Source organism: Saimiri boliviensis, chromosome 15 (assembly GCF_048565385.1).
Source record: "Saimiri boliviensis isolate mSaiBol1 chromosome 15, mSaiBol1.pri, whole genome shotgun sequence".
Taxonomy (NCBI): domain Eukaryota; kingdom Metazoa; phylum Chordata; class Mammalia; order Primates; family Cebidae; genus Saimiri; species Saimiri boliviensis.
The window spans coordinates 29,203,441-29,226,307 of record NC_133463.1 but is presented as its reverse complement, the minus strand read 5'-3'; the positions used below and the strand labels follow the sequence as shown (position 1 = coordinate 29,226,307).

Below are 22,867 nucleotides of genomic sequence, written 5' to 3'. Positions count from 1 at the left end.
ATTATAGTCTGGTTACTAAGAATCTTGTTTGGTAAAATGTAATTTTCTCAGTTATCAAAAAAGGATAGCTTTTTGCCTCTGCTAGTGTATTGAAAGTGGAACTCTGCTCAAAAACAAACAAACAAAATACTTAGCTGGGAGAGGTGGCACATACCTGTTACCCCAGCTACTCGGGAGGCTGAGGTAGGAGAATTTGCTAGAACTTGGGAGGTGGAGGCTGCAGTGAGCCAAGGTCACTCCATTGCGCTCAAGCCTGAGCAATAGAGCGAGGCAGAATCTTAAAAAAAAAAAAGAAAGAAAGAAAAAAGAAAAATCAAAAGAAAGTGGAACTCTGCTCTATATTAGTTCCCAAATACGTTTGACCCTACTATCCCTCCTTTCCCAAGCATTATTTTGGGACTAGTTTATGGTTAAATGTCCTTTGTGACCATATGAGTGAACATTAGTGGCTGGGTGTTAAGAAACTTACAGTGGTTATGAGGTTGGGATACCTCTGTAACTTTATTATTATTATTTTTTTTGAGACAGGGTTTCTGTCACCCAGGCTGGAGTACAGTGGCGTTATTTTGGCGCATTGCAGCGTTGACCTCCCAGGCTCACATGATCCTCACATCCCAACTTCTTGAATACCTGGCACTACAGGCATGCACCACCATGCCCAACTAAATTTTTTTTTGTGTGTGTATGTTTTGTAGAGATGGGGTTTCACCATCTTGTCCAGACTTGCCTGAAACTCCTGGACTTAAGTGATCCTCCAGCCTTGGCCTCCCAAAGTGCTGGCATTATAGGTGTGAGTCACTGTACCAAGCCAACTTTATTTATTTATTTATTTATTTTCATTTTTTGAGGTGGAGTCTTGCTCTGTCACCCACGCTGGAGTGCAGTGACACAAGCTCAGCTCACTGCAACCTCCTTCTCCCAAGTTCAGGTGATTCTCCTGCCTTAGCCTCCTGAGGAGCTGGGACTACAGGCATGTGCCACCATGCCTGGCTGATTTTTTGTACCTTAATTAGAGACAGGGTTTCACTGTTAGCCAGGCTGGTCTCGAACTCCTGACCGCGGTCGATCCCCCCACCTCAGCCTCCCAAAGTGCTGGGATTATAGGTGTGAGCCACTGTGCCTGGCCCAATTTTATTGTATTTTTTGAGATGGAGTCTTGCTCTGTTACCCAGGCTGGAGTGCAGTGGGTGCAATTGATCTCAGCTCATTGCAGTCTCTGCCTCCCTGGTTCAAGCGATTCTCCTGCGTCAGCCTCCCAAATAGCTGGGATTACAGGCACCTGCTACCATGCCTGGCTAATTTTTCTATTTTTAGTAGAGATGGGGTTTTACCATCTTGGCCAGGCTGGTCTGAAACATTTAGCCCGAAGGGATCCACCCACATCAGCCTCCAGGAGTGCTGGGATTTCAGGTGCTGGGTATCATACCCAGCTAATTTTTGTGTTTTTAGTAGAGATAGGGTTTTACCATGTTGGCCAGGCTGGTCTTGACCTCTTGCCCTCAAGGAATCCACCTTCCTTAGCCTCTCAAAGTGCTAGGATTACAGGTGTGAGCCACCACTCCCGGCCACATACTTGCATTTTAATCTCTTTTAAAAATTAGACACAGCGCGGTGGCTAAGACCTGTAATCTCAGCACTTTGGGAGGCCAGGGTTGGTGGATCCCTTGAGGCAGGAATTTGAGACCAGCCTGGCCAACATGGTGGAAGGCCATCTCTACTAAAAACACAAAAATTAGCCGGTCGTGGTAGTACATGTCTGTAGTCCAAGCTACTTGGGAGGCTGAGGCAGGAGAATAGTTGGAACCCAGGAGGTGGAGGTTGTAGTGAGGCCCACTGCACTCCAGCCTGGGTGACAGAGCGAGACTCTATCTCAAAAAAAGGAAAAAAAATTTAGACACAGGAATAGTGCAATTTCTCAACAATGCCAAGTTAATTTATTCTGTTTTTGGGGTACGGGGGACAGGATCTCACTCTATCACCCAGTCTGGTATGCAGCGGTGTGGCCTAGGCTTACTGCAACCTCAGTCTTCTTTTTCTTTCTTTTTTTTTTTTTTTTTTTGTGACAGAGTTTTGCTCTTGTCGCCCAGGCTGGAGTTCAGTGACAGGATCTCAGCTCACTGCAACTTCTGCCTCCCGGGTTTAAGTGTTTCTCCTGCCAGTGCCTCCTGAATAGCTGGGAATACAGGTGCCCACTACCACGCCCTGCTGTCTTTTATATATATATATATAAAAAAATTTTTTTTTTGGTCTTTTTGTTTTTTTCCTTTTTGTGGAGAACGGGGTCTCGCTATATTGCCCAGGCAGGTCTCAAACTCCTGGGCTCAAGCTATCCTCCCGCCTCTGCCTCCCTAAGAGCTGGGATTACAGGCGTGAGCCACAGCGCCCGGCTATATTTTTTTAGTAGAGATGGGGTTTCACTATATTGGCCAGGCTGGTCTTGAAATCCTGATCTCAGGTGATTGCCTGCCTCAGCCTCCCAGGTGCTGAGATTACAGGTGTGAGCCACCATGCCTGGCCTGCAACCTCAATCTTCTGGGCTCAAGTGATCCTCCCACTTAGCCTCCGAAGTAGTTTGGACTACAGACATGTGCCACCATGCCTGGCTAAATTTGTATTTTTAATAGAGATGGTGTTTCACTATGTTGTCCAGGCTGGTCTCAAACTCCTATACTCAAGCAATCTGCCTACCTCAGTCTCCCAAAGTGCTGAAATTACAGGTGTGAGCCACTATGCTCAGCCAATTTATTTATTTATTATTTGTTTGTTTGTTTGTTTGGAGCAGAGTCTCCCTCTGTTGTCCAGGCTGGAATGCTGTGGTGCAGTCTCAGCTCACTGCAACCTCCACCTCCCGGGTTCAAGCATTTCTCTTGCCTCTCCCAAGTATCTGGGACTACAGGTGCCTGCCAGCACGCCTGGCTAATTTTTTTAGTTTTAGTAGAGATGGGGTTTTCACCATGTTGGCCAGGCTGGTCTCGAACTCCTGACCTTGTGATCCACTCACCTCGGCCTCCCAAAGCGCTGGGATTTCAGGCGTGAGCCACTGTGTCCGGCCTTTAATTCTTAATAAAAGAATAAAATTGCATGATCTGATCACGATGATTGTCAGTTTTATTTCTTAGATATTTTGTCCTACGTGCAAGGAGACTCTGAAAACCATTAGGTGGTGTTCACCCTGGTGAGCAGGAGCCAAGCACAGGAGTCATGGGCTTTCTCCATGTTCTTCCTCAACATTGGAAACAACTTTGCTTTGGAATCTTGCTCAGGAATCCAAACACATAGTATTGAATGGTGAGGAAGAAAGAAAAGATGAGATAGCACAGTAGGCTGCCTTCCCATTCACTTCCCTAGGCCAGTGATGTAGGCGTTGATCAATGCTGTGTGAGTGTTTTGTGGGGAAAGTCTGGCAACTCCCTCTAACCATAGTAGCAGGCTTTGATCCTCCTAAAGAGGTTCCCTTTGACCTGGTGTTGTGGTCAGATGGTAGGGCTTAATTCCTCCACCCTCACTGCCCCAGAAGTACTTGCTAGTTATAAGAGAATATGCGGTGTTGAAGGAAGTATCATCAACAAAAATGCTCTTTGCAAAGAAAACAGCATTTTAATAGGTTTCTGTCCCTTGCCCTGCATACACCCTTTAATGGTTCAGAACTAGGCTGGGCACGGTGGCTCATGCCTGTAATCCCAGCACTTTGGGAGTCTGAGGTGGGTGGATCTTTTGAGGTCAGTAGTTCAAAAGCAGCCTGACCAACCTGATGAAACCTCATCTGTACTACAAAGACAAAAATTTTACCTATGTGTGGGGGTGATGCATGTGGTCCCACTTACTCGGGAGGCTGAGGCAAGATAATCACTCAAACCCAGTAGGGGGAGGTTGCTGGGAGCCAAGATTGTGCCACTGCACTCTAGCCTGGGCTACAGAATGAAACTCCATCTCAAAAAAAAAACTATAGATAAGGCCCAGACAGACAGCAGCTGAAACCAAACAGAATTCTTAAGTATTTGGAAGCTTATGTATCCAAATCTTTTTTATTTTTTTTCTTTTTTCCTGAGACGTGGTCTAGCTCTGTCACCCAGGCAGCTGGAGTGCAGTGGCATGATCTTGGCTCACTTAAACCTTCACCACCGGGGCCCAAGTGATTTGCTCACCTCAGCCTCCCATCTTGCTGAGCTGGGTGAGAGAGAGAGAAACTCAATCTTAAAAAAAAAAAAAAAAAAAAAAAAAGCTCAGAACTTGTAGAGAATCCACATTTCAGAGGTCCCCAGATAAACAAAATGTCCCTGGATCCAGACCGGTGACTTCTAACTTGTATGTGGTAGGAGGGCAGAGTCACAATAGAACTTTTGTGCTGGTCCTAAATATTAGCTGTCTGCTTTAATCCGTTGCTTTCTGATAAGCATGTCTGAATTGCTGCCCAAGGAATACTCTCTGGAATGATGAGAGAGATTTGCTAACGAGGCCTTTTTCTTTTGCAGCCTCCTAATTTTCCCTACAGAGATGATGTCATGTCAGTGAATCCTACCTGTTTGGTCCTTATTATTCTTCTGTTTATTAGCATCATCTTGACTTTCAAGGTAAGCATGAAGATTTTACTTATAGTCTAAAAATATTAAGTGTATTCCTGAATGCCAAAGAAGTAAAAAAAACTTTGGTCAGTTGATTGTCTTTCTTTGGACATCGAAGTTGCTTTTGGATTACCTAAGATAACAGTTCTTTATGTCTACATTAGAGGAAAGCACTAACCACAATTCCACAGCTTGATCAAGGAGTCCAAAATATATCTGGACAGAGATAAGTTAACATAATGTTATACATTACACAGTATACAATACTGCAACATCCATTATAAGATCTGTGTAATAGGGCCGGGTGCGGTGGCTCACGCCTGTAATCCCAGCACTTTGGGAGGCCGAGGGGGGTGGATCACGAGGTCAAGAGATTGAGACCATCCTGGCCAACATGGTGAAACCCCGTCTCTACTAAAAATACAAAAAAAATTAGCTGGGCATGGTGGCGCGTGCCTGTAATCCCAGCTACTCAGGAGGCTGAGGCAGGAGAATTGCCGGAACCCAGGAGGCGGAGGTTGCGGTGAGCCGAGATCGCGCCATTGCACTCCAGCCTGGGTAACAAGAGCGAAACTCCGTCTCAAAGAAAAAAAAAAATCTGTGTAATAAATATTGTTTTGTAATTTTTGGGCCAAAGTGTAGTATTTTTCTGAACATTGTTCTGTCTCAATCCATTATATGAGTATCATTATTTAATAAATTACCTATTGTTGAATATTGAGACATTTTTTACTTAATAGGGCTGCAGTGAATATATTTAAGTACAACCGTATATTTTTTTTTTTTTTTTTTTTTTTTTTTGAGACGGGGTTTTGCTCTTGTTACCCAGGCTGGAGTGCAATGGCACGATCTCGGCTCACCGCAACCTCCGCCCCCTGGGTTCAAGCAATTCTCCTGCCTCAGCCTCCCTAGTAGCTGGGACTACAGGCGTGCGCCACCATGCCCAGCTAATTTTTGTATTTTTAGTAGAGACGGGGTTTCACCATGTTGACCAGGATGGTCTCGATCTCTTGACCTTGTGATCCACCCGCCTCGGCCTCCCAAAGTGCTGGGATTACAGGCTTGAGCCACTGCGCCCGGCCCTTTTTTTTTTTTTTTTTTTTTTTTTTTTTGAGACGGAGTTTCGCTCTTGTTGCCCAGGCTGGAGTGCAATGGCGCGATCTCGGCTCACCGCAACCTCCGCCTCCTGGGTTCAGGCAATTCTCCTGCCTCAGCCTCCTGAGTAGCTGGGATTACAGGCACACGCCACCATGCACAGCTAATTTTTAGTATTTTTAGTAGAGACGGGGTTTCACCATGTTGACTAGGATGGTCTTGATCTCTTGACCTCGTGATCCACCCGTCTCGGCCTCCCAAAGTGCTGGGATTACAGGCTTGAGCCACTGCGCCCGGCCTACAACCGTATATTTATGCATCTGTTTCCTGAAGGTAAATTTCTTAAAATCAGGGTATTGATGGTTGGAAAGCCTTTGATAAGTTGTCAAATTGATGCCTCCCAAAGTTAAATGACTTCTACTTCCAGCAGGAGTGCATCAATTCTTTTTCGTCTTGGTCAATCCGTTTGTAAAAACATCACGATAACTTGTGCTTGTGAGCTACTATAAGGTAGAAAACTCCCTGGTTCTTTATGCTTTGAACTGTTGTTTCCTTTTCTTGTTTCCTTTTTATTTTTTGTGAGGCAGGGTCTCTCCGTGTAGCCTAGGCTGCCTCCTGCTTGGTCTCCCAGAGTTGTGGGATTCCAGGTGTGAGCCACTGCGATGAGCATGCTTTGAATTTTTAAATCTCAGTGCTTTTCATTGTCTTAATTTTGGCGTAAAATTAGCTCATTCTTCAAAAATCATTCCTCAGTAAACTTTGGAAAGCTGCATTAAGGCAAAAAATTCATATGGGTCCTATGATGAAAAGGAGTAGAAAGAAAATGGTTCATTGGAAATCATTTGGCCAGGTGAGATGGCTCACAGCTGTGATGGCAACACTTCGGGAGACTGAAGTGAGAGGATCCCTTGAGTCCAGTATGTGAGGCTGTAGTGTGCTACGACAGTGGCACTACACTCCAGCCCAAGTCACAGTGAGACGCCAGGTGGTTGTTGTGGTTTTTTTTGTTTGTTTGTTTGTTTTGAGACAGAGTCTATTGCCCAGGCTGGAGTGCAAAAACCTCTGCCTCCAGTGTTCAGTCGATTCTCTTTCCTCAGCCTGTGAAGTAGCTGGAATTACAGGCATGCCCGGCTCACTACTGTATTTTCATAAGAGACGGGGTTTCACCGTGCTGGCCAGAGTGGTCTCAAACTCCTGGGCTCAAGTGATCCACCCGCCTCAGCCTCTGAAAGTGCTGGGATTACAGGTGTGAGCCACCGTACCTGACCCCTTTATTTTATTGCTGTTAATACCGCATTGTATGGATGGTGACGCATTTTGTCTATCCATTCATCAGCTGAGGGACATTTGGGTTGCTTCTGCTTTTTGATTTTTATGAATCATGCTGCTGTGAACATTCAAGCTTTGTGTGGATGTATATTTTAATTTTCTTGGGTATATAATATGTATATATTTTATACACACACACACACACAAACACACACACACACAGACACACACACACACACAATGTATATGTATATGTAATACCTAGGAGTGGAATTGCTAGGTCATGTTGTAACTCTGTTCAACCTTTTGAGGAAGTGCCAGACTTTTCCACAGTGGTTACAACTATTTTACATTCTCATAAGCAATTTATTTCCTGGATTTTAGCAATCAGGTTTCTCTCTCTGTTTAAACTTTTAATCAGAGAATTTTTTTGTTGTTGTTTTTTGAGATGGAGTTTCACTCTTGTTACCCAGGCTGGAGTGCAATGGCGCGATCTCGGCTCACCGCAACCTCCGCCTCCTGGGTTCAGGCAATTCTCCTGCCTCAGCCTCCTGAGTAGCTGGGATTACAGGCACGCGCCACCATGCCTAGCTAATTTTTTGTATTTTTAGTAGAGACGGGGTTTCACCATGTTGACCAGGTTGGTCTCGATCTCTTGACCTTGTGATTCACCCGCCTCGGCCTCCCAAAGTGCTGGGATTACAGGCTTGAGCCACTGTGCCCGGCTTAATCAGAGAATTTTAATGTTAAAGTATTTAGATAATCCAATTACAAATGATGAAATGAAAGTACAGAGCTCATAACTTAAGCATCTCCCATGAACTCATGTTTTATTTCTAAGCAGTGTTTATTTTGGACAGTATTTTTAAGTATCTTTGTCGGATATTTCATTAATAAAAGGGAAATGTTTTAGTGAATCTTATTGACTGAGATAAATTTATATGCTATGAAATTTTAAAAACAAAAACTGGTTGTATAGTAAAATTGCAGATAATCACATAGAATAAAAATTTCCAAAGAAGCAGTTAAAGTATGGTGATAAATGGATTAATACATTTGATGGTTCTGTGAATTCAGGAGCAATAAATGTTAACTGTGTACTTGTTCTTTCCAGACACCTAGTCTTAGAAATTTCTTGTTCAACTCTCAACCCCTCTCTCTGCCACCTTCCCGCAGTACCACCCGGACACCCCCATTATGTGATAGAATACGGCTCCAGTAGCACAGTGCCAAGAAGTTACTATACACAACATGTGTGCTTTTAAGGACTTTCGGTTGAGTAGAGTTGTTAGAGTATGTGAATTTATTGCTTATGTCAATAAAAACTTTTTAATATGGCTTCATCTGTGTGGTATTTGAAATTACCTGCAGTTTGAAAATTAAAAATCTGATAATCACTCCTCATTTTCAGGGTTACTTGATTAGCTGTGTTTGGAACTGCTACCGATACATCAACGGCAGGAACTCCTCCGATGTCCTGGTTTACGTTACCAGCAATGACAATACGGTAGGTATGATGTCACTTACGGTAGAGCTCTCGCCCACACCTCTACTGTATGATGATCTTTAAATGTTTCTAGGGTCTGCTATATTTTCATTGTTATTGAAACATACTCATGAGCTCCTTAGTTATGAAAAGATTCATCTTCATTATCAAAACATTCATTTAACTTTAAAGTGAAATGAAATGTATTTTGTTTTTCTTACAGGACATTAACATGTAGATGGTTCAACTTTGGTTTATTTTAAAATACATTACAGATAGATAGTGTATGCACCTTACATTAATTATGTATCTTAAACTTGCATTATTGAACCATGGTATATAATTCTAGATATCGTTTCTGCATTGTATGACATTATGTTACCTCACTTTGTATGTGAAGATAAACTGAGATGCGATGTTTACAGGTAGGTTAAAAAAAAAAAACCAAGGTTATTATGTCTTCATAACTTACCCTATGTATACATTCTTAGTAAAAGAATTTAAATGATCTCTGTTCTGCTACTAGTTGTTCATACTTTAAAATGACAATCCTGTCATAAAAAGATCTTTGAAAATGTGTCTTCACTGGAAGAGTCCATGAAAACATACCGACTTCATGTAAATTATCTTGAAATTTCCTGGTTCATGGTGAGATGAAGGTATAAGTCCTTAGGGTGTCTCCATCATCAGCATTTTCAGCACAGGGCCTGATGTCATGCTTGGTACCAGGAAGTGCTCCATGCGAGGTTAGTGACAACGATGGCAATGGATGACTTGTCACTGTGTGGCACGGGACAAGATGGGTGGGTCAAAACGGATAGGATCAGACAGGACAGTATGGACTGGCCATGTGAAAGGAACACAAATGGTAGGAGGTCACATTTATACTAGAGCAGAGTTTTGTGTTTTTGTTTTCTCTGGTGACTTGCTCACTCTGACCTTATCAAAATCATCCAGCCTGTTCCTTGCATTACTTTCTTGTGTATAAAATGAGAATAAAACAGGTACAGACTTTGTATTAAATATATGGGCGTAAGCTGCTGTATTACTGAGAACTCTGTGGGATTTTTAAAGCATGTTATGCACGAACAGTTTCTGTATATGCTCACCACACATTTCTTGAGTTCAATCAAATACGCATGAGCAATGGTTTAATAGACAGCCGTGACCAGATTCACAAAACCTGGCATACCCAGGTGTGGCCCAGGGCAAGAGTGCGGGGAGTGAGGCGGGCAGATGGGAGAGCTGTTGGAGGTAGTTAATAGTTGATCATTGAGGGAGCTGGAGTGACAGGAGCTGTCTTGTGTGTGACTCACTTAACATAGAATCATACACTTGCAGGGTAGGGTAACACCTTGAACGTCATCTGACTCCGCCATCTCTTTTTGAGACGGAGTTTTGCTCTTGTTGTCCAGGTGATCTTGGCTCACCATAACCTACACTTCCTGAATTCAAGCGATTCTCCTGCCTCAGCCTCCCAAGTAGCTGGACTTACAGGCATGCCTGGCTAATTTTGTGTTTTTAGTAGAGATGGGGTTTCTCCATGTTGGTCAGGCTGGTCTCGAACTCCTGACATCAGGTGATCTGCCTCCCTTAGCCTCCCAAAGCGCTGGGATTACAGGTGTGAGCCAGCACAGAACTTATTTAATAAGGTGCCTCAGAGTCCATATTGATTTTACTGTAGGGACAAATGAGGCATGGCATTTTATCTTTTTACAGTTTAGGAAAGGTTTCTGGGAATGTATTTCCCTTTCCAGTTCTGCAAGGGAGGTGGCAGGGAAGGATGTGGGGCGGGGAGGCAGGTGAAATGGGAGTCTGATATCCAAGGTTCTGAGCAGTCCCTGCACCCCTCCTTTTCCAGCCAACGTTTTGCACCAGCAGCTGGGAGTGCTGGGATTGGAGTCCCCTGGAACGGTTGTTGTCATGTACAGTAGGTGGCGTCGTGCATTCGGGCTTCGGGAACATGGAGAGGCAGCTGCTGGGATGCCTCTGATAGGGTTCCCGAGGTGATAGCGCACTGCTCATTCCATTTCCTCAATATTTAAATATCCAATGTTTACTTAACTGTTAAAATACTTAAGTGTGCAGAACCATTTTACCTTTCAGTTTGGGCCACTATTATTTTGGTATTTTCTAATTTTTGGAGCCAATTGAAAGTATTTGCAATGTGAATTCTATATTTTGGGTACAATCTGTATCAAATAATTTGGATAGCTCCTTTGCTGAGAATTAAACTTCCCTACATTTAGATTTAATAGGCTACCTCCTATTATGAAGTGAAGAAAACAGTAGTTTTACAGTAAATTGAATATAAAATCAACCTGTATCTTGTTTGCCTTTGGAAATAATTCCTTACTCTAGGTGAGAGGACAGTTTCTCATTAGAACCCCCAAAATGTGTTTATACTCTCATCTCCTGGTGTCTCAGATTCATTGATTTGATTTTTTTTTTTTTTTTGAGACAGTGTTTCGCTCTTATTACCCAGGCTGGAGTACAATGGCGCGGTCTCGGCTCACCGCAACCTCTGCCTCCTGGGTTCGGGCAATTCTCCTGCCTCAGCCTCCGGAATAGCTGGGATTACAGGCACGCGCCACCATGCCCACCTAATTTTTTGCACCTTTAGTAGAGACGGGGTTTCACCATGTTCACCAGGATGGTCTTGATCTCTTGACCTCGTGATCCACCCGCCTTGGCCTCCCAAAGTGCTGGGATTACAGGCTTGAGCCACCGCGCCTGGCCCTTAGATTCATTGAATACAAGATGTTATTAGTTGTCAATAGCACTGTTATTTTAGGTGCTTCTAACTGTGAGGTGCTGTCAGTTAAAAGGCACAGCCAAATTGTGAGATGTTAAGATGTACCAAAATGTATACCTTAAAATTAAAAATACAGAGTTGTAGGCTGGGCGTGGTGGCTCAAGCCCGTAATCCCAGCACTTTGGGAAGCCGAGGCAGGTGGATCATGAGGTCACGAGATCAAGACTGTCCTGGTCAACATGGTGAAACCCCGTCTCTACTAAAAATACAAAACATTAACTGGGCATGGTGGTGCGTGCCTGTAATCCCAGCTCCTCAGGAGGCTGAGGCAGGAGAATTGCCTGAACCCAGGAGATGGAGGTTGCGGTGAGCCGAGATCGCGCCATTGCACTCCAGCCTGGGTAACAAGAGCGAAACTCCATCTCAAAAAAAAAATACAGAGTTGTGTGTCTGTGTTTACTTATAGTGTATATCAAAGGCAGGGGCATTCAAAAAGTTTGGAAACGTAATTCTAGATACCTTTTTTTTTTTTTTTTTTTTTTGGCGCGGCAGAATCTCTGTCACCCATGGTGGAGTGCAATGGCGCACTCTCGGCTCACCACAACCTCCACCTCCCGGGTTCAAGCAATTCTCCTGCCTCAGGCTCCCAAGTAGCTGGGATTACAGGCACTTGCCATCACATCCGCTAATTTTTGTATTTTTAAGTAGATATTGGGGTTCGTCATGTTAGTCGGGCTGGTCTCAAACATCTGACCTTTAGCTAACACCCGTCTCAGCCTCTGAAAGCGCAGGTGGGGATCACAGCTGTGGGCCACTGCGCCTGGCTTATTTTAGATATCATTGTTGTTGTTATTATTATTATTATTACTTGAGACAGAATTTCACTCTCGTTGCCCAGGCTGGAGTTCAGTGGCGTGATGTTGGCTTGCCGCAGCCTCTACCTGCTGGGTTCAAGCGATTCTCCTGCCTCAGGCTCCCGAGTTGCTGGGAGTACAGGCATGTGCCAAAATTTCTGTTGGTTTGGTAGAGATGGGGTTTCACCATGTTGGCCAGGCTGGTCTTGAACTTCTGACCTTAGGTGATCCTGTCGCCCAGGCCTCCCAAAGTGCTGGGATTAGAGGTGTGAGCTACTTCAACCAGGTATCTTAAAGGTAAGCCCAGACATTATATACTTACCTCCCCTATCCTGTTTGGCTTGAGTAAAGGAATCTCACATCAAAATAGGCAAATGTGGTATAACCAATTTAAAATTTTTTTTTTTTTTTTGAGACACAGTCTTGCTTGATTTGCTCAGGCTGGAGTGAAGTGGCACAGTCTCAGCTCACTGCAACCTTTGCCCCTGTGTTTCAATCAATTCTCCTGCCTCAGCATCCCTAGTAGCTGGGATTACAGGTGCCTACCACCACATCCGGCTAAGTTTTGTAATTTTATTAGAGACAGGATTTTGCCATGTTGACCAGGCTGGTCTCGAACTCCCTGCCTCAGGTGATCTGCCCACCTTGGCCTCCCAAAGTGCTGGAATTACAGGCTTGAGCCACATAAATACATTTATTAAAGATATTTAGGCCGGGGGCAGTGGCTCACCCCTGTAATCCAGGACTCTGAGAGAACAAGATGGGTGGATCATGAGGTCAGGAGTTTGAGAACAGCCTGACCATCATGGTAAAACCCCTTCTCTACAAAAAACACAAAAATTAGCCAGTTGTGGTGGCAGGAGCCTGTAATCCCAGCTACTCAGGAGGCTGAGGCAGGAGAATTGCTTGAACCCCAGGGGCAGAGGTTACAGTGAGACGATATCACGCCACTACAGTCCAGCCTGGGTGACAGGGCAAGACTCCATCTCAAAAAAAAAAACAAAAAACAAAAAGCAAAAAACAAAACAAAGAAAATGTTGCTTTTAATGCCATATTGCACACACATCCCTAAAAATCACAGAATCAAAATATTTCCTTTTTAATCGCCCGTCACTCCTTCCCCCATCCTCCACTTTTTGAACCCAGCAGAAAACTCTTTCATGCATTTCTTCTGTACTTACCTCCATAATTTAAAATCGTCTCCTTTGCTAGTTACTGATGATCAATGTGAGATGCCTTTTGATTAGGATGTAATTCTCATTCTTCTCATCTCCTCGTTTAGTTTCATCTCATGCTTTGCCTGCGTCATCAGCTAGTGCTTACTTTGCCTCTATGAATATGTGAATATCCTTCAGCACAGAGCTCTGTAGTGTACATTTCCTTCCTCATACAACTCTCGATTTTCCAAGACTATCATTTGCCTTGTTTTTTTTCCATTCTAGGATTTTTTTTTTTTTTTTTTTTGAGACAGAGTTTCGCCCTTGTTACCCAGGCTGGAGTGCAATGGCGCGATCTCGGCTCACCGCAACCTCCGCCTCCTGGGCTCAGGCAATTCTGCCCCAGCCTCCTGAGTAGCTGGGATTACAGGCACGTGCCACCATGCCCAGCTAATTTTTTGCACTTTTAGTAGAGACGGGGTTTCACCATGTTGACCAGGATGGTCTCGATCTCTCGACCTCGTGATCCACCTGCCTCGGCCTCCCAAAGTGCTGGGATTACAGGCTTGAGCCACCGCGCCCGGCGGTTTTTTTTTTTTTTTTTTTTTTTTTAACCTTTTATCTAGCCCCAGACTTTTCTAGGTGGCTCTCAGAGCTGTGAGTTACCTATTAATATTGTTTTCCAAACGTTTGATCTGTAAGACACTTTGTCAGTTCTGTTTCCCGAGGCTTCGCCTCACCCTGTTCCAGACCAGGTGAGGGGCCACACGGTTGTCATCTGGGCATTGATTTTGTTATAGCTTTACCTCACCCTTACCAGGATGTGGGGACCAGTGAGCAGACTTTCGGTGCAATTACCTTGTGCTTTATACTGCCCCCACACCCAGCGTTAGACCTCGGAATCTCCAAGGTGGTTCTTTGAAAGTCTGATGAAAACTCTAGACAGCCTTCCTGGGAAAATAAACATGTAGATGGAAAATTTGGCCTGCAATTTCAGGGGACTTGTAGATTCCTTGCAGTCCATTTGTGGATCCCCAAGAATCCATGATCACAATCAGCGTCTCTTTATTTGCCTTTTTTTTTTTTTTTTTTTTTTTTTGAGGCAGGGTCTTGCTCTGTTACCCAGGTTGGAGAGCAGTGGTACAATCATGCTTCACTGCAACCTCAACACTTTGGGCTCAAACAATTCTCCCACCTCAGCCTCCTGAGGCTAATTTTTGTATTTTTTGTAGAGACTGAGTCTTCTATATTGTCCACACTGGCCTGGAACTCCTGAGCTCAGGGAGTCCTCCTGCTTTGGCTTCCCAAAGTGTTGGAGTAACAGGTATGAGCTACCACCCTAACACAATCATATCTTTTAATGTTTTGTGATATATTCTTATGAATGTCTGAAGACCCTAGTGTAACTTAAACTTCATACTTTGGGGAATGTAATGCTAGCAACTGTAGAATTCCAAATAAGCCTTTTGTGACTTAACTAATATTAAAGTCCAGTTCTAACCATAGTATCCAAATATTTTCTATTTTTACCAGTAAATAGTTCTTTTCCCCTGAGCATATTTTTATTTATCATTACTTGATGGAGTGAATTCGTTTTCCTGAAAATGTTTTACAATTTAAATAGAGACATGGAGTCTTGCTATTTTGCCCAGGGTAGTCTCAAACTCATGAGCTCAAACATATACCCACCTGACTCAATCTCCCAGACTCCTGGGATTACAGGCATGAACCTAGCCTGTTCCCCCAATTATTAATATCTTATGGATTTTTGCCTAGTTAGAATCACTTTTATTCTAGAATGTCAGATTTTGCAACCTTTGACTTTGACTTATTTCTCTCTCCAACTGTTGTATATGTTGATGTAACTGAGGAGTGTGAAGTTACCTCTGGTAACACTCTGAATCTCTGTTGAGTTAAATTGAAATGGATGATGAGTTTCTTTCCTACCAGCAGGCTGTCACCTAGCATGACAACTTCAATAGAAGAGGCATTATGTACAGATAGAGGGTAGTCTTTCTAATGAACTTCAGAGGTCATTAGCAAGAGGGATTTTCCCTTTTGTGTGGAAGAGAGTTCCACTATCATCCAGCCATTCCATGACTGAACTCATGTTAAGATCAAGTCCAAGAAACTGAGCTTAGATTAGCATGTGATTGTATTGAGCACTGCTTGACCTAAAGAGGTCTGTGGTTGTGGTATTAAGCTCATGAGTATGTTTATCTGGATGCCCCTTGAGTAGCTGCTGCTTGTCAGGATGTGACTTCAGAAGTAGGACATGCCCTGTATTCTTAGTTCTTGGAGACTATTTTTGGTCATTGATGGTGAATGATTAAGTTTTTAAAAACAAAATTAAAAAGAATGGTTTTAAGTAACACCAGCTTCCACAAATGTCGACATAATAATGTTGTCGCCAGTTTTGTTATATGGCTTTTTTTTTTTTTTTTACCTAAGAGAGAGTTTTGCTCTTATTGCCCAAGCTGGAGTGCAATGGTGCAATCTCGGCTCACTGCAACCTCCCCCTCCCGTGTTCAAGTGATTCTCCTGCCTCAGCCTCCTCAGTAGCTGGGATTACAGGTGCCCGCCACCATGCCCAGCTAATTTTTTGTATTTTTAATAGAAACAGGGTTTCACTGTGTTAGCCAGGCTGGTCTCGAACTCCTGACCAGAAGTGATCTGCCTGCCGCTGCCTCCCAAAATGCTAGGATTACAGGTGTGAGCCCATGCTCCCAGCCATATGGCATCTTAATGGGCACATTCTGTGTTCATTGATCCTATAGTTATTTTCTCAGATTTTGGAGTACTTTACAGATCCTTGTAGTAAAGAGAAATAGCAAGTGCTTTTAGTCAATAGACTGCAGTGGAAACTGTGGCAATGCTTCCTTCACCAGCCCTTCGCTTTTATCATCACTAGTATCAGCATCACTTAGATAAAAAGATGATGCTGCCCCTACAAGGAGTTAAAGCCAATTCCATGTAGAGACCTTTTGAAACTAGTCCAAAGGCGTCATCTGGGGAATATTTTGCAGTCAGTATTTAGTACGTGTTGAAGGAAAAGTGAAAACAAGGGAGGGTGTCAGAAACTTTCATGAAAGGAGAAATTCTTCTCCAGGCCTCTTGAGCTTTGGATTACGGGTCCAAGGCAACAGAATATTTGAAAGAAAAGATTATCAAGATGTTAGAGTATTTGCTTGGTGTGGTGGCCCATGCCTGTAATCCCAGAACTTTGGGAGGCTGAGGAGGGCAAATCATCTGAGGTCAGGAGTTCGGGACCAGCCTGGCAAATGTGGTGAAACCCCATCTCTACTAAAACTACCACAATGTACAAAAATTAGCTGGTCGTGGTGGCTCATGCTTGTATTCGCAGCTACTCAGGAGGCTGTGTCCCCCTCCCCAAAAATGTTAAAGTATTGATTTAAAATGAAACTTTAAAACAAGTTTGAAGATGAATAGCAAGAAATAGTGGCAGACTGCCAAATGAAATGTGAAAGTTTTATTTTGACAAAAGGCAGATTTCCAGCACCTTTTTTTGTCTTTTTAAGAGTATTTTATGTTCTGTGAACATTTTGGAGATTTAAATTTGAATATTGCATTTTGCTCAGAAAAAAATGGTGGATATGATGGCTGATTTTTACCTTTTAAGTGGCTCTAAAGGCTGGGAAGGTGGCTCACACCTGTAATCCCAACACTTTGGGAAGCTGAGGTGGGAGGATCACTTGAGGCCAGGAGTTCTAGACCAGCCTGGGCAACAGGGAAGACCCCATTTCTATGTGTTAAACATTTAAGTAGCTCTACTGTGTTTTAGAATAATTTATCTAACAGTAAGTATATGAGTCAGTTAATGTTTAATGCAGTGGTGGGGCATTGTGCTGAAGCTCAGTCATGCTAAATTTAATATTTCTGGTGCTGGACACAGCTGTTTCCACTTGTTATAATTTGCTGTATCTAATGTACACACATGTATATGGGCTGGAGGCTCAGTCCTAAAGTCAGATAAGCAGACACAGAGAAGAGAGCTGTTGCTTAGTTTTAGAGAGGACTTTTTTCTTCCCTCAGCTCAAGCTGACCCTGTGGAACTGCTAGTGGAGATGCTCTTGTTAGATACTGGCTGGAACTTGTCAGGCTCGTCCGTGAGGCTCTCTCATGTGCTGACCCTCGCCCGTCTTTCCAGCTTCATCTCTGCCACATTCTCCCTTCAGTGTTCACTGTAGCATACCCCTTGCAGTTCCCAGAAAGTGCCTCGTCGTGTGCTTCCCTCTTAATTCCCTACTGCAATGTCATCCTCCTTACGCCGCGCCACACCAGGTAACCTCCTTCTCATCCTACTGAGCACCCTCCCTCGACTCTGCAGCCTATGTTGGTCGTCCCTGTCTCCTTGGTTAATATCTTGTCTATATCCACACATGGCTCATGTTCAGTCTTACTGTGTCTGCCTTCCGCTAGACTGCAGGTCCCTGAGCAGACAGAGACATGCCTTCAGGCTTGAGTCGCTGTGAGTGAGTGCCCTGGACATGTAGGTGCTCAGGGGGTGCTGGTTTGTTGGGCGTGGTTTCCTGTTGTGCCTCCCTGCCTCCGGCGGGTGTTCTGTCCTGAGCGTATCTTGCCTACTCCATTCCTTTTCCACGTGGGCAATGCTGAACATTACCCCAGCGTCTGTACCTTGGGTAGTACCTGACGTTGAAAGTATTTAGCACATAGGCAAAGGCCACTACCTCTTTCAGGGACAAAGGCTAGGGAGCTGCTGCCAGGCGTGACTCTAGCGCATTCCTTTGCCTGTGTGTTGCCGGCTGTGTATCTGCTTCTTGCATCACAGTTCCAGAGTCCCATTTAGCTTGACTTGGGCTGGGCCTTGCGGATGCTGCTCCTTTACCTCCTGACCCTGCTCAGCCAGGCCAGCAGGGGTCGCTGCAGGAGGAAGCCCCTCTCCCGTTCCTGTGTGCTTCTGTGGTGTTCGGACCTTGTTGGCAGTGCCCCCCAGGGCCCAGTGCAAGTGGGGACAGTGGCGGCAGCACCTTTTCATGACAGGTCTGCCAGCACCCACTGCCTCTCGGGTGGCTTCCTGCGGATGCTTCTGTGCGCACCTGGTTCAGCAGGAGGCTTCTCCACGTCCAGGGGGCTTCAGCCACACCTTCCCCCGCCGTGTCTCAGCCCAGCCTTGGGGACCTCCGTCCTAGCCCCCCTGGTGCCCTCCTTCAATCCTGATACCCATTAGTGCTCTCTTCCCCCCATTAGTCAGTTCCCTGTTCCTCAGGCCCCTGTTAATAATTCTTCATTAAACTTCATTCACATCACTGTGTGGCTTCTGTGTTCTGATTGGACCCCAGCTAATACAGATGCCCTCTGCCTAGTTGGCTGAAGGAACCATACAGGCTTTTCAGGGACCAGCCTAAATGGCACTTCTGTCACTCGGCAAACATCTGAGTTCCTGCTGTCAAATAGGCACTGGACCACCCTCAGGGAAGTGAGACCCAGCTTCAGCCCCACAGGAGCTCCAGGACTGGGAGGAGAGCAGTAATGAAGTGTGCAGAGCTAGAGAGGAGGGGTGTGTGTGTGTTTGGGAGAGTGCAATGTGACAGAAACTGGAAACAGAAACTTAAAATTTTAGTGTTCTTGTAGGAGCTAAAGGGACAGATAAATGAGAATTCATGAAATTGATGAATACCGCTCTGAGCATAAGTGATATCCCTAATACAAAATTTAACCAAGTGTGGTTTTGTTTGTGACTAGTCTTTCCCTTTCCACCAATCACTTGAGGTAGGTGAGGTTTTTTTGTTTTGTTTTGTTTTTTTTTTTTTTTTTTTTTTTTTTTTTTTGAGACGGAGTTTTGCTCTTGTTACCCAGGCTGGAGTGCAATGGCGCGATCTCGGCTCACCGCAACCTCCGCCTCCTGGGTTCAGGCAATTCTCCTGCCTCAGCCTCCTGAGTAGCTGGGATTACAGGCACGTGCCACCATGCCCAGCTAATTTTTTCTATTTTTAGTAGAGACGGGGTTTCACCATGTTGACCAGGATGGTCTCGATCTCTCGACCTTGTGATCCACCCGCCTCGGCCTCCCAAAGTGCTGGGATTACAGGCTTGAGCCACCGCGCCCGGCCCTGTTTTGTTTTTTGAGACGGAGTTTCGCTCTTGTTACCCAGGCTGGAGTGCAATGACGCGATCTCGGCTCACCGCAACCTCCGCCTCCTGGGTTCAGGCAATTCTCCTGCCTCAGCCTCCTGAGTAGCTGGGATTACAGGCACGCGCCATCATGCCCAGCTAATGTTTTGTATTTTTAGTAGAAACGGGGTTTCACTATGTTGACCAGGACGGTCTCGATCTCTTGACCTCGTGTTTCACCTGCCTTGGTCTCCCAAAGTGCTGGGATTACAGGCTTGAGCCACTGCCCCCGGCAGTAGGTGAGGTTTTATTTAGTCTTCTCATCTCTGAACTCCTAAGGGGCAGGGACTGTCTTTTACCTTAATTATCTTTTACCCACAATGATTGTTATGTACTGGAGGCATAATAAATGCTAGTTTACTGAATCAAGAGTGTTTATATTGAGTTGATCTATTCTGTGTTCCATTTTCTACTCCAAGAAAGCCCAAATCTGCCAGTGTATAGACCGCTAACTCTCAGGTATCCCTATTTCATAGTCATGGAAACTGATGTTAAGTAACTTACCCAAGGCTGCGCTGATAATGTGTGATTGACCCCAGCTTTGGTTCCAGGCTGACGCTAAAAGCTTGGTGTTTTCACTACATGTTGCAGCTCTTGCCATGAGTGTTTGCCGGTGGTCGGTCAAGTGCCTGTCCTGTTTGTGTGTGTACACTGACACTCACCTAGGGGTCCTTTTTCCTCTTCAGAGCCATGACCATTTCTTTATTCCTAGAGTCAAAGCCCTCTGGCCATCCAGGTACGCATGGACAAGGTTAGAAAAACTCAGGGCTTGAGAGTCTCTCTTCGTTTGTTTCTTGAAGGTTTCAGAAAGTCGTTTAATGAAGTGTATCCACTTACTAGAAAATTGAACTTGGTACAAGTTGTGGAACGTCTTTAGTTGCGTAAAAGTTCAGTGACAGCTAAACCTTGGGGAACGTGCGTGCTCTTTAAACGCTAACTTACCGTCCCTCTTTCTTCTCAGGTGCTGCTACCCCCGTATGATGATGCCACTGTGAATGGTGCTGCCAAGGAGCCGCCACCACCTTACGTGTCTGCCTAAGCGGAGCTGAGGGCAGCAGCTTGACTTTTTTGACATCTGAGCAGTAGTTCTGTTATTTCACTTTTGCGATGAGCTCTCTGAGCTTGTTTGTTGCTGAAATGCTACTTTTAAAAATTTAGATGTTAGGTTGAAACCTGTACTTTTCAACATATGCTTTACTAGAACACTGTGATAGATGAGCTGTAGAATTATTTCTGTAGGATTCGGGGTGTAATGGGCTTCACTAACCTTCCCCAGGCACTGAAACTTCCCCCAGTTCTGATGGACCGAGATTCAGAGAAGTTCGCTTTTGTACCTGCTGGGCTCCAAAGTTAGGCAGTTAGTCACACTTTTTCTCTCTACTCCCTCTATTTGAAAGTGTAAAATAAAACCAAAAGCAGACAACTTTTTCTTAAGCCATTCCAGTTTAGAAAACAAACCCTTAGCCGGGCGCGGTGGCTCAAGCCTGTAATCCCAGCACTTTGGGAGGCTGAGGCGAGTGGATCACGAGGTCGAGAGATCGAGACCATCCTGGTCAACATGGTGAAACCCCGTCTCTACTAAAGATACAAAAAATTAGCTGGGCATGGTGGCACATGCCTGTAATCCCAGCTACTGAGGAGGCTGAGGCAGGAGAATTGCCTGAGCCCAGGAGGCGGAGGTTGCGGTGAGCCGAGATCGCGCCATTGCACTCCAGCCTGGGTAACAAGAGCGAAACTCCGTCTCAAAAAAAAAAAAAGAAAACAAACCCTTATGAAAACAGGAATGTCAATTGTGTAATCATTGGTCTAATTAGGTAAATAGAAGTCCTTATATATGTATTACAAGAATTTGCCCCACAGCATCCCTTATGGCTTAAGTTCAATGACGATTTGCACTTGCTGGTAAAGGATTTTTCTCCATGGCCTAAATCAAGACCATTAGAAAGCGCTAGGCCGTGGGAGCAGTAACCATCTGATGACTGTTCTCGTGCATCTGGGTCCAGGGACATGGGGTGACGTGCCTGGTCTGTGTTAGAGGGTGGGACGGGTGTGTTTGGCACTGCACGAGATCTGCTGCTCCTCTCCTGGATTCACATCCCGACCCAGGGCCCGCTTTCACTAAGTGTTCTGCCCCAGCCTGGTTCAAGGAGGTCGTCCAGCTGACTTTACCAAGCGGAACTGGGATATATTTCATATACATTTGCCTGACAACACGGAAAAGGGTTTTCCTCCTCCTTTCCCTCCCAGGTACATTCTACCGCTTTGAACTTCCAAGTATACCCAGTGACCTTTTAAAATGTAAACATTTTCAGAAAATTGAAGGTTGCTTTCCTTGTATGCGCTTATTATCTTGACTACCTGAACTGCAAGGGATTTTTATATATTCATCTCTTCCAAAGTCAGCAACTCTCCTGTTGGTTCATTACTGAATGTGCTATAAATGAAGTCTTTTGCAATTAAAAAGAGATTTGCCCACATCCAAGATGACCTTGTGACTCTGCTGATTGTGTCTGAGGACCTTTCCCCCTACATGTGGCCGGGCAGATGCACACAGTTCAGCCTGAGGAGTAGGCTTTATGGTTTGATTTACACACAGTGTTTTTAATATCCCAGTGCTGATAAAATCAGCATCTGAGGTCAAGAGGAATGGAGAACCAACAGACTCGAGCTTCCAACATTCCTAACCATGTGTTCAGCTGTTTTGCTTATGATTGCTTTATGTCCATATGCACTTTTAATAAGCAGTTAAGATTTTGCTACATTCCAAGGGAGATTAAATAAGAGAGATAAGGGGGATTTTTATCCCAAGGAATCTGCCTAAGTGTTTTTGTGTGTTTTTTTTTGGGGGTGTCTCATTGGCATTCTTTATAAACTCAACGTAAGTAATTCTGTCCTTGAAGCTTTATGTCTAGAAAATTGACACAAAGTTAAACACATGACTTATTGGGAATGGAGAGGTTCCTGGGGCAGTGACTCATGCCCATAATCCCAATATCTTGGAAGAACAAGGCAAGAGGATCACTTGAGCCCAGGAGTTAGAGACCAGCCTCGCCACATAGTGATACTTCATCTCTATGCAAAGTGTAAAAATTAACTGGGCCCAGTGGCTTGTTCCTGTAGTCTCAGCTACTCAGGAAGCTCAGATGGGAGGATCGCTTGAGTCCAGGAGGTTGAGGCTGCAGTGAACTGTGGCCACGATTATGCTATTTGCACTCCAGCTTGGGTGACAGACTGAGACCTTGTCTCAAAACAAAGAATGGGAAAGGCCTATCAGGTAGTTGATGATCCCTGGGGAAGGCACATAGGAAATCACAGTTGATTGTATGTTATTCCCCATGATTTTATAGCTCTTTGCCTAATCATTTTTGCAGTATGAGAAATGGTACATGATCAGGCAAGCCTTAGTGGCTCACGCCTGTAATCCCAACACTATGGGATGCTGAGGCGAGTGTATCACCTGAGGTCAGGTGTTCGAGACCAGTCCGACTGACCAACATGGCAAAACCCCATTTCTACTAAAAATACAAAAATTATCT

The 22,867-nt window shown here is 44.6% G+C and overlaps 1 protein-coding gene across 1 annotated transcript in view; it reads left to right on the top strand.

Annotated features, from left to right (window-relative positions):
* The window catches only part of LOC120362152 (lysosomal-associated transmembrane protein 4B-like), a 66,163-nt gene extending 44,350 nt beyond the window's left edge, over positions 1 to 21,813 (top strand). The window contains 3 exon segments of the mRNA XM_039464402.2: positions 4,473 to 4,571; positions 8,338 to 8,433; positions 20,293 to 21,813. Of these exon segments, the coding sequence (XP_039320336.1) occupies positions 4,473 to 4,571; positions 8,338 to 8,433; positions 20,293 to 20,370 (273 nt within the window). The 3' untranslated portion in view covers positions 20,371 to 21,813.
* Positions 21,814 to 22,867: the final 1,054 nt, after the last annotated feature.